At 49.7% G+C, this 12,320-nt stretch overlaps 1 protein-coding gene across 1 annotated transcript in view; it reads right to left on the reverse strand.

The window, feature by feature from the left end:
• Positions 1–1,357: 1,357 nt before the first annotated feature.
• The window catches only part of NFX1 (nuclear transcription factor, X-box binding 1), a 1,141,187-nt gene continuing 1,130,224 nt past the window's right edge, over positions 1,358–12,320 (reverse strand). Inside the window, exon 24 of the mRNA XM_069219549.1 lies at positions 1,358–1,577. Coding sequence (XP_069075650.1) covers positions 1,502–1,577 — 76 coding nt within the window. The 3' untranslated portion in view covers positions 1,358–1,501. The remainder of the gene's footprint in view (positions 1,578–12,320) is intronic.

Here is a 12,320-nt window from a genome sequence, read left to right on the forward strand (position 1 = left end):
CAGCAATGGTAACACACAGCTTTCAAAATATCCGCAATATCACATCCTTCTTCAAGCACTAATAAGTTTCAAAACATGTCTCTTCAAAGTGAACATTACCTATGCTATATCAAACCAATCGGTTTGACACTGACTTAAATGTTCCTGCTATCTCACAAGAGTTATCTCTCATAATAGATAGGTTCATTGAACATAGCATTAATGCCCTGCAGCGGCAGATATGCTCAGTGTGAAATGATCAAGTAATTTCAGGGAAATCAAAAAAAAAGATTGGTCTAACAAAAAACTAAATTGCCCAGGGAAAAATAATTTGCATCAACATGAATTTCTGATAAGCTAAGCATTTCAGGTACATTCAGAGAGATCAAATGGAAAAAGAGGTTGGTCTAACAAACATAAATTGTCCCGGGAATAATAATTTAAGTGAACATGAATCTTCTGATATGTTAAGAAAGTCAGTATGAACAACTGCTATGAACTGCATTCAAGACAAACAATTTTAAAGAACGTGTAGCCAACAAGATGACAGAAGATAGCTAAGTGTTGGTATGTAGAAATAACAGATTGTTCAACTTAAGCCTTGATTATGAGTTTGGAGGATTTTGGTGTGGTATACAGGAAGGTAAGAATTCCTGATTCCAGACGCTATTCGTGTAACAACATTAGCTGTTTACAAGTTTTTTCCTTGGATGGGAAATAGTCATGGGGACCCAGGGACACCTGGTCCTTTTCTGTGTGGCTTACACTGATTACGGGAAGAACATTGAAGACATACTATACCTGCCATGTGCAGGCAGAAAGAGTGGGGCAACAGGCAAGTGGGGTCTGGAGGGTTTGGTGGGAGAATGGGGAGTTAGGGCAGGCTTAGGTCTTTCCATCGGGAAGCAATGTGTTTTCTGACACACTGCTGCACAACTCCAGTAAAAGTGTCTGGTGTCCCCAGCCTAGAACCATCAGGTTCAATTCAATCAACACCACAAAAACATCTGGGATGTTTGGAGGGGTGGGGTGGGGAGGGGTGTTTTCTTTCCAATCATTTAATACCATACAGCAAGCAGCTTCAAAAGTATTTTTGCCTGGAGTCTACTATTACCATGTCTTTTTCATGTGAGGTACCTTTATGATCCAACTCATTGGAGTAGTTGTCAGTTTCAGGAATTACATTTCTGTGAAGTGAACACATTCCACAAAACCTAAGGTGCCTACCTACTTCACAGAAGTGGTACTACATTATTAGTTGCGAGGTAAGAACTAACGTTCCCATTGAAAGCATGTATCAAAGTTTCCAACAAAATCATCCTCAAATTACCAATGTCACACCTATATGTTTGTACTGGTTTGAAGGAGCAGTGCTTTCATGTTTAAGGTTGAGGATGCCCTTAGTGTGATTCGCAAGTGTGTGGATTGTTTAGGCACAGATACAGGGTTTTTTTAAAGTCAATAGCCTTTCCTTCCAGTCTTCAACTCGTGCATGTTCCTAGAATATCCCAACTGAAAAGCTTCAATCTTGGACATCAAAGTAGTCTATCATTGGCTCTTCTTTCACAGTTTTCTGTAGGGTGGTGCTCCCACCATTCCTGCAAATGACAAACATATTTGATAAAAGTCTTAAGAGAGAAAAGGTTAAACTTTCAACAGGTCAAGAATGTAGCATAACATAAGTGATTTGGCTTTCATATTCTGATGCCTACTAGCATAGCTTAAAATATTCTTTTAGACAGTTGGACAATATATCACTAAATCAATTCAATTTTCCTCGTTAAATATTTTCCCACCAATGTTGAAACTATAACAACACACTTTTTCTCAGCAATTCTGGTTATCACTTTTGGCTCAAAGACACCTGAAAACATTACAGCAGGCACTGCAGAAATTTCACAAAGCACAGCATGTACACATGCTCACACAACAGCTCAAAGGCAATCGGAACACATGCTCACAGGGGTGCTCCATTGAAGAAAGAGTACATTGAAAAAGGGAAACAAAAGCATGCATTTTATTAAACCAGGGGATAATTTCCTTAATGTACACGTTACTTACCTTAGGTAAAGAAATATCTGGTAAAGACATATTCTAGTTGCAGATTCCTTACCTTAGAATTTTCCCCCAGGCGTCAGACTGGATCCGGAGATTTTTCTTCGAGCAATACCCTTGCGTGTCGGTAGGTGGCGTCGGTTGACTCCGCAGGCGTCGTAGTCGATGTGATGACGTCAGGAGTAGTACATAGACGCCGCCCTCGCATAATGACGTCAGTTTCTTTTAACGACTTTCCACAGCAGAGCACAGAGCCGCTAAGAACACTGAGTTTGGCACGCCAGAGCTAAGGACCTGAAAGCGAGGAAAACCTGTCCCTAGAAATCAGTTTTTCAAGCGGGGAGGATGGGTGGTCATAAGGAATCTGCAGCTAGAATATGTCTCTACCAGATATTTCATTACCGAAGGTAAGTAACTTGTACATCTGATAGAGACTTCTAGTTGCAGATTCCTTAACTTAGAATAGATACCCAAGCAATGCCATCCTCGGTGGTGGGCTGTGAACAAAGATCATACTAGAAAGTCCTGCAGGACCGAACGACCAAAGTAGCCGACCCGGCGGACCTGACTATCCAGGCAGTAATACTTAGCAAACGTGTGCAGGGATGCCCACGTAGCTGCCTGACAGATATCCAGGACAGGAACTCCGCGTGCTAACGCAGTGGATGCAGCAGTGGCCCTGGTAGAATTAGCCTGCAAGCCATTAAGAGGTTGCTTTTTTGCCAAAGCGTAGCACATTTTGATGCACAGAAGCACCTATCGAGAGATGGTATGCTTCTGCACCGCCTTCCCTTTCTTCGCACCTACATAGCCAACAAAGAGTTGATCTTCCACCCGGAAGTCTTTAGTACGATTGAGATAGAACGCCAACGCTCTTTTTGGGTCCAGGCAGTGGAGTCTCTCCGCCTCATGGGAAGGATGTGGGGGTGTGTAGAAGGTAGGCAAAGTGATGGACTAGCTTACATGAAATGGTGTAACCACCTTAGGAAGGAAGGAAGCCCTAGTGCGTAACACCACTTTGTCGGGGTGCACAGACAAGTATGGAGGCTTTGAAGAAACATCCTGAAGCTCACTCACCCTACAAGCAGAGGTGATGGCGATGAGAAAGACAGTTTTGAAGGTGAGGATCCGTAAGGGACAATTATGCATTGGCTCAACGGGGGTACACATCATGTAAGTAAGTACAAGATTGAGATCCCACTGAGGCATGGTGAAGGGAGTGGGGGGAAATAAGTGGGTGAGCCCCTTCAAGAACCTACTCACAAGAGGAGATTTAAAGAGTGAGGGCTGATCAGGAAGCCTAAGAAAGGCGGAAATGGCAGACAGATACCCCTTAAGGGTGCCCAATGCAGAGCCCTCCTGGGCTAAAGAAAGAATGAATAGAAGAACCTCTAAAAGAGGGGCAGATAGGGGGTCAACAGATTTGTTGGTGCACCATGCCACAAATTTATTCCAACGACAGGCGTATATAGTTTTAGTCGATGGACGCGGGCTGCCAAGATAACATTGCAGACTTCGGGTGGAAGGGCAAATGCCGTCAACTGTTGCCGCTCAATCTCCACCCATGAAGGCGGAGGTTGGACAGGTTCGGGTGGAGGACCATCCCCTGCTGCTGCGACAGAAGATCCGCCCGAAGAGGCAGTCTGAGTTGAGGATCGATGGACATGCTCAATAGCTCTGGATACCACACTCTTTGAGCCCAGTCTGGAGCCACCAAGATAACTTGGGCCCGGTCGTCCTTGATTTTCTTGAGAACTCTGGGCAGAAGAGGGATAGGCGGGAAGGCGTAAAGGAGGCGGAGTGCCACTCGAGATGAAAAGCATCTCTGAGCGAGTCCCAAAATAGCTGACATTGCGTGTTCTCTGTGAAGGCGAACAGATCTAACCAAGGCTCTCCCCACTTGAGAAAGAGACCTTGCACCACCTCCGGATGGAGACGCCATTCGTGATCGACAGTGCGTCGGCGGCTGAGTTCGTCTGCTCTGGCGTTGAGAAAGCCCGCCAGATGTTGAACAATCAGAGTAATGCCCTGATGTTCCAGCCATGTCCAGATGCGTAGGGCCTCCTGACAAAGGGTCCAGGACCCTACCCGCCTTGTTTGTTGGAGTACCACATTGCGGTAGTGTTGTCCGTGAACACCTGCACTACTTTCCCTTTGAGAGAAGGAAAGAATGCTTTCAACGCAAGTCTGAAATTTATGTAGAGTCCCAACTCTGAGGCCTCTGATCTCTGCCTCGCCCATGTGGCCGCCCCAACCCAGAAGCGACGCATCTGTCACTATAGAGAGATCTGGGTGGGGAAGGGAGAGAGATCTGCCAGTGACCCAATTGGGATTCGAAAGCCACCATTGCAGGTCTTTCACAGTCCCCTACGAGATCTGAACCATGTCGGAGAGATTTCCCTGATGCTGCGCCCACTGGAACTTCAAGTCCCATTGCAGAGCCTGCATATGCCACCTGGTATGTGTTACTAGCAGGATGCAGGAGGCCAAGAGGCCCAGCAGCCTCAGAGTCTGTCTCACCGAAACCCAAGACGAAGGCTTAAAGATCAGAATCATAGACTGAATGTCTTGGACTCGCTTTTGGGGAGGATAAGCCCGAAACAGCACTTTGTCCAGAACTGCTCCGATGAAAGGGAGCATCTGAGAGGGAGTCAGGTGTGACTTCGGCACGTTGATAGTGAACCCCAGCTGGTGCAGGGGGTCCGCCATAGTCTGGAGGTGGGAGACCACTGTCAGGGGTGAAGGCGCCTTCAATAGCCAGTCGTCTAGGTAGTGAAAGACTGTGACCCCTAACCTGCGCAGATGAGCTGCAACCACCACCATCACTTTCGTGAACACCCGAGGGGCACTGGTAAGGCCGAAAGGGAGCACTGTAAATTGAAAGTGCTCGTGGCCTACCACGAATCGTAGGTAACGTCTGTGGGCAGGCAGGATGGGGATGTGGAAATAAGCATCCTGCAAGTCGAATGCTACCATCCAGTCTCCTGGGTCCAAGGCAGACAGAACCTGAGCCAGGGTGAGCATTTTGAACTTCTCCTTCTTGAGGAAGTAGTTCAGGTCCCGAAGATCTAGGATAGGGCGCAAACCTTTGCTTTGGTATCAGAAAGTAGTGGGAATAACAACCACAACCTACTTCTGGCACAGGGATCCTTTCTATAGCTCCCTTGGCCAAGAGAGCCGCGACTTCCTGGCGGAGAAGCATCAAATGATCCTCCTAAAGGTGATGGAAGGATGGTGGCATGTGTGGTGGTGCAGATTCGAACGGGAGGGAGTAGCCCTTCCAAATTATTTGCAAAACCCACCCGTCTGTGGTTATATGTTCCCAGTGGGGCAGGTGATGGCAGATCCTGTCACCAACTGGGCGGGAGTGAGGGAACGGACTAGGAAGGTTTGGAGGCTTCTTTGGGGGCAGAGGTGGACTGGACAGACCTCTGGTTCCCTGTCCCATGGCCACGTGGGATTCCACGCCCCTGGCCACGCATAGGCTGTCCAGCGTGTATGGCCCAGTGGCTGGGTTGAGGACGCGATAGGGTATCCCTTCCGTGGCCACAAAAGGGACAGAAAGCGGACTGTGGGGGGCATGTGGTGGAAGAAAGGCCAAGGGACCGAGCTGTAGCCGGGGAATCCTTGAACCTCTCCAAGGCCGAGTACGCTTTGTCTCCGAAGAGACGGTGCCATCAAAGGGCATGTCCATGAGTGACTGTTGGACATCCCTCGAGAAGCCAGAAGTACGTAACCAGACATGGCGCCGTAAGGCCACTGTCGTTGAAACCGATGTGCTCAGAGAGTCGGTCGTATCCAGCCCACAATGGATCGTAAACTTTGCAGCGTTTCTCCCATCTTTGATGGCTTGGGAGACGATAGCACGGGCCTCCTCCGGTATCTGCGGCAGGACTTGCGCAACCGTATCCCACAGTGAGTGGGAATAATGGCCCAAAAGGCATGTGGTGTTCACGGACCGCAGCGCGAGGCTGGAGGAAGAAAACAACTTCTTACCAAATTGTTCCAGCCTTTTGGATTCCCTATCCGGGGGTGCGGAAGGGAACGCACCAGAAGAAGACGACGCCTGGATGACAAGACTCTCAGGCGTAGGATGTTGGGACAGGAACTTTGGGTCGTTCGGCGCAGGCAGCTGGCGGCGAGCGATAGTCCTGTTCACAGGAGCCCCTGTTTTGGGTTTGGACCATGTACCCAAAAGGTCATCAGTGAGGGCCTCATTAAATGGGAGAAGGGGTTCAGACGTAGAAGCCCCAGGCTGAAGCACCTCCGTCAGGAGATTAGACCTAACTTCGACAGTAGGTAGCTCAAGGCCAAGGACCTCAGCCACCCTACTAACCACCATACTATAGGTAGCTCCCTCCACCGTAGCCACGGTAGGAAGAGGCAGCATGCCAGCGTCAGGAAAAGTATCCAGACCACTGGCTTTCCCAAGTCCTGTGCCCAGTCCATAGTAGGGTCTTCCTGGTATTCATAAGGGTCTAGGGACCCCTCCAATTCCTCCCCGTATTCGTACCCATAGGAAAATGGGTCAGAATCCGACCTCGGTGAATAGGGCCAACCGAAGCCGATGGCGGCGTCGGCCGATGCCGCTCTGACTCTGAGTCGTCGGGAATGAGAATCAGGTCGACGACGATAGTGGGCACTACCGACGTCGGGAGCATCGATAAATGACCTGGCGCCGGGGAAGGTCTTGATTGTGCGACCGGCGTTGGTGCAGATCCGCGCACGGATCCGGAGGCGACCTTGGTGGACAGGGCCGAAGCCGCCGGCGCGGAACCCGAAGGCCCCTCAGCCAAGCCCCTTGGGCACGAAGGCACCATATCGGGGTTGGCACGCCCAAAAATGAGGTGCATGGCCTCGTAGAACTCCCTGAGTAAGGCGGGGGTTGCTCCGGGAAACTCGGGGAAGCATGGAGTCGGCCCAGATGTAGGCTCCGAGGACGGAGGCCTAGTACGTGGACGCTCGTCCCGCATCACGTCGGCCGAGCGACGGGGTGAAGTCGGAGAGCGATGGGACTTCTTCTTACCATGACCCGAAGGCTTCGAAGAAGACGAGTGGTGATGGCTCTGCGACCGATCTCAAGACCTTCCTCTCGAGCGAGATCGGGATCTACGTGGAGTCGAGTGCCGGGCCGCCATCAACTTTAGGGACCACTCCCTCAAAGCCTTCGGATGCATTGCCCGACACTCAGAGCACGACTTCGGGTCATGGTCGCGCTAAAGGCACCACAGGCAAACATAATGAGGGTCCGTCACCGACATCATGCGGTGGCAGTCCTCGCATGGCTTGAACCTGGTCTTCGGGGACATCCTCGACGCACCAAGTGTCACACCAAAAAAGTTCGACAAAACAGTCGAATTCCGCCAAAAAGTAGCCGAGAGTAGCTCTCTTTCGGATCAGCGCGTGGTGCGGAAAGAAAAGAACTGATGTCACTGCCCGAGGGTGGCGTCTATGTACTACTCCCGACATCATCACGGCGACCACGACGCCTGCAGAGTCGACCGACGCCACCTACTAACGTGCAAGGGTATTTGTAAGGAAATGCCTCCTTGGCATGGTTACACCCGACTTTTTGCCTTTGTTGATGCCAAGTTATGATTTAAAAGTGTGCTGAGGCCTGCTAACCAGGCCCCAGCACCAGTGTTCTTTCCCTACCCTGTACTTTTGTTTCCACAATTGGCACACCCTGGCATCCAGGTAAGTCCCTTGTAACTGGTACCCCTGGTACCAAGGGCCCTGATGCCAGGGAAGGTCTCTAAGGGCTGCAGCATGTCTTATGCCACCCTGGGGACCCCTCACTCAGCACAGACACACTGCTTGCCAGCTTGTGTGTGCTAGTGGGGATAAAACGACTAAGTTGACATGGCACTCCCCTCAGGGTGCCATGCCAACCTCACACTGCCTATAGGTATAGATAAGTCACCCCTCTAGCAGGCCTTACAGCCCTAAGGCAGGGTGCACTATACCATAGGTGAGGGCATAAGTGCATGAGCACTATGCCCCTACAGTGTCTAAGCAAAACCTTAGACATTGTAAGTGCAGGGTAGCCATAAGAGTATATGGTCTGGGAGTCTGTCATGCACGAACTCCACAGCACCATAATGGCTACACTGAAAACTGGGAAGTTTGGTATCAAACTTCTCAGCACAATAAATGCACACTGATGCCAGTGTACATTTTATTGTAACATACACCCTAGAGGGCATCTTAGAGGTTCCCCCTGAAACCTTAACCGACTACCAGTGTAGGCTGACTAGTTTTAGCATCCTGCCACACACCAGACATGTTGCTGGCCACATGGGGAGAGTGCCTTTGCCACTCTGTGGCTAGTAACAAAGCCTGTACTGGGTGGAGGTGCTTCTCACCTCCCCCTGCAGGAACTGTAACACCTGGCGGTGAGCCTCAAAGGCCTCAAAGGCTCACCCCCTTTGTTACAGCACCCCAGGGCACTCCAGCTAGTGGAGTTGCCCGCCCCCTCCGGCCACGGCCCCACTTTTGGCGGCAAGGCCGGAGGAGATAATGAGAAAAACAAGGAGGAGTCACTGGCCAGTCAGGACAGCCCCTAAGGTGTCCTGAGCTGAGGTGACTTTGACTTTTAGAAATCCTCCATCTTGCAGATGGAGGATTCCCCCAATAGGGATAGCGATGTTCCCCCACTCCCCTCAAGGAGGAGGCACAAAGAGGGTGTAGCCACCCTCAGGGCTAGTGGCCATTGGCTACTAACCCCCCAGACCTAAACACACCCCTAAATCGAGTATTTAGGGGCTCCCAGAACACAGCAAGATAGATTCTTGCAACCTAAGACGAAGAAGGACTGCTGAGCTGAAAACCTGCAGAGAAGACGGAGACACCAACAGCTTTGGCCCCAGCTCTACCGGCCTGTCTCCTCACTTCTAAAGAAACTGCTCCAGTGACGCGTTCCATAGGGTCCAGCGAGCTCTGAAGCCTCAGAGGACTACCCTGCATCTAGAAGGACCAAGAACTCCTGAGGACAGCGGCTCTGCACCACAAAGACTGCAACTTTGCAACAAAGAAGCAACTTTGAAACAACACACGTTTCCCGCCGAAAGCGTGAGCCTTTGCACTCTGCACCCGACGCCCCCAGATCGACTTGTGGAGAACAAACACTACAAGGAGGACTCCCCGGTGACTGCGAGCCGGTGAGTTGCCAGAGTTGACACCCCTGAGTCCCCACAGCGACGCCTGCAGAGGGAATCCCAAGGCTCCCCCTGACCGCGACTGCCTGCTTCAAAGACCCGACGCCTGGTAAGGACACTGCATCCGCAGCCCCCAGGACCTGAAGGATCCGAACTCCAGTGCAGGAGCGACCCCCAGGTGGCCCTCTCCCTTGCCCAGGTGGTGGCTACCCCGAGGAGCCCCCCCCTCTTGCCTGCATCGCTGAAGAGACCCCTTGGTCTCCCATTGGATTACATTGCGAACCCAACGCCTGTTTGCACACTGCACCCGGCCGCCCCGTGCCGCTGAGGGTGTACTTTTTGTGCTGACTTGTGTCCCCCCGGTGCCCTACAAAACCCCTCTGGTCTGCCCTCCGAAGACGCGGGTACTTACCTGCTGGCAGACTGGAGCAGGGGGAACCCCCTTCTCCATTGAAGCCTATGCGTTTTGGGCACCACTTTGACCTCTGCACCTGACTGGCCCTGAGCTGCTGGTGTGGTAACTTTGGGGTTGCCCTGAACCCCGAACGGTGGGCTACCTTGGACCCAACTTTGAACCCTGTAGGTGGTTTACTTACCTGCAAAACTAACAAATACTTACCTCCCCCAGGAACTGTTAAAAATGGCACTGTCTAGTTTTAAAATAGCTATATGCCATTTGTGTGAAAACTGTATATGCTATTTTGCTAATTCAAAGTTCCTAAAGTTCCTAAGTGAAGTACCTTTCATTTAAAGTATTGTTTGTAAATCTTGAACCTGTGGTTCTTAAAATAAACTAAGAAAATATATTTTTCTATACAAAAACCTATTCGCCTGGAATTGTCTCTGAGTGTGTGTTCCTCATTTATTGCCTGTGTGTGTACAACAAATGCTTAACACTACCCTCTGATAAGCCAACTGCTCGACCACACTACCACAAAATAGCGCATTAGAATTATCTCTTTTTGCCACTATCTTACCTCTAAGGGGAACCCTTGGACTCTGTGCATGCTATTTCTTACTTTGAAATAGTACATACAGAGCTAACTTCCTACATTGGTGGATCAGCGGTGGGGTACAAGACTTTGCATTTGCTGGACTACTCAGCCACTACCTGATCACACGACTAAATTCCAAAAATTGTCATTAGAAACAGATTTTTGAAATTTGAGCAATTTTTCTAAATTTTTAAAAGTCCTGCTAGGGCCTTGTGTTAGTCCATGTTGGCATTTCATTTAGATTTTAAAAGTTTTGTAAAAGTTTGAAGTAAGTTCTAGAGATAGTTTTAGATTCTTTAAAAGTATTCCAACTTTTAGAAACATAATGTCTAATGCGTAAGAGAATGTGATGGAACTCGACGTCACCCCTTACCTGAATCTTAGGATGTCAGAGATAAGGTCTCTCTGCAAAACGAAAAAGATTAGAACTGGTTCAAACCCTACCAAATTACAGCTCAAGGAGCTTTTGGCAGAGTTTGCCAAGAACAACCCCTCTGAGGATGTCCTCCCAGAGGGGGAAGCTAGTGAAGTGGAGGAATTCCCACCTCCAGCCCTAGTTAGGGAGGCCAGGGCTCCTCGAGCCCTGACTCCACAAGTGATAGTCAGAGATGCTGCTTCTCTCACAGGAGAGTCCAGCACCTCTGGAATCACTGAGGACAGCCTCAGTGAAGAGGACCTCCTGCTAGCCAGGATGGTCAAAAGATTGGCTTTAGAGAGACAGCTCCTAACCATAGAAAGGGAAAGACAAGAGATGGGTTTTGGTCCCATCAATGGTGGCAGCAACATAAATAGGGTCAGAGATTATCCTGACATGTTGAAAATCCCTAAAGGGATTGTACCTAAATATGAAGATGGTGATGACATCACCAAATGGTTCACAGCTTTTGAGAGGGCTTGTGCAACCAGAAAAGTAAACAGATCTCACTGGGGTGCTCTCCTTTGGGAAATGTTCACTGGAAAGTGAAGGCTACCCTGATTGAGGGCTTTGGATTCTCCACTGAGGAGTATAGAATTAGGTTCAGGGGGGCTCAAAAATCCTCGAGCCAGACCTGGGATGATTTTGTGGACTACTCATTGAAAACACTGGATGGTTGGATTCAAGGCAGTGGTGTAAATGATAATGATGGGCTGTACAATTTATTTGTGAAAGAACACCTGTTAAGTATTTGTTTCAATGATAAACTGCATCAGCATCTGGTAGACCTAGGACCAATTTCTCCCCAAGAATTGGGAAAGAAGGCGGACCATTGGATCAAGACTAGGGTGACCAAGTCTTCCACAGGGGGTGACCAAAAGAAAGGGGTCACAAAGACTCCCCAGGGGAAGAGTGTTGAGACTTCCAAAGGGAAAAGTAATGAGTCTTCTATAGGGCCCCAAAAACCTGCTCAGGAGGGAGGGCCCAGAGCCTCTTCACAATCCAATTTTGGGTACAAGGGTAAAAACTTTGATCCCAAAAAGGCCTGGTGTCGTAGCTGTAATCAGCCAGGACACCTAACTGGAGACAAGGCCTGTCCCAAGAAAGGTTCCACTTCTAACTCTACTCCAGCTAACAGTGTAATGGCCAGTCTCCAAGTGGGATCAACAGTGTGCCCAGAGGAAATCAGGGTCCACACTGAAGCTACACTAGTCTCCGAGGGTGGGGTGGATTTAGCCACACTGGCTGCCTGGCCCCCTAATATGCAAAAATACAGGCAGCAACTCTTAATTAATGGGCAAAGTGTAGAAGGCCTGAGGGATACAGGTGCCAGTGTCACCATGGTGACAGAGAAACTGGTTTCCCCTGGTCAATACCTGGCTGGACAAACTTATCCAGTCACCAACGCTGACAATCAGACTAAAGTACATCCCATGGCTATGGTAACTTTAGAGTGGGGAGGGGTCGATGGCCTGAAACAGGTGGTGGTCTCCTCAAATATCCCTGTAGACTGTTTGCTTGGAAATGACCTGGAGTCCTGAGCATGGGCTGAGGTAGAACTCAAAACCCATGCAGTCATGCTGGGTATCCCTAAACTGGTGTGTGTCAAGACAAGGGCACAGTGCAAGGCTCAGGGTGAAAAAGTGGTGTTGGAGCCTGGAAAAAGGGCCCAACCCTCCAAGAGAAAAGGAAAGAAAACTGGGGAACCAGTTTCAACAC

The sequence above is a fragment of the Pleurodeles waltl genome, chromosome 2_2 (genome assembly GCF_031143425.1).
Source record: "Pleurodeles waltl isolate 20211129_DDA chromosome 2_2, aPleWal1.hap1.20221129, whole genome shotgun sequence".
Classification (NCBI taxonomy): Eukaryota; Metazoa; Chordata; class Amphibia; order Caudata; family Salamandridae; genus Pleurodeles; species Pleurodeles waltl.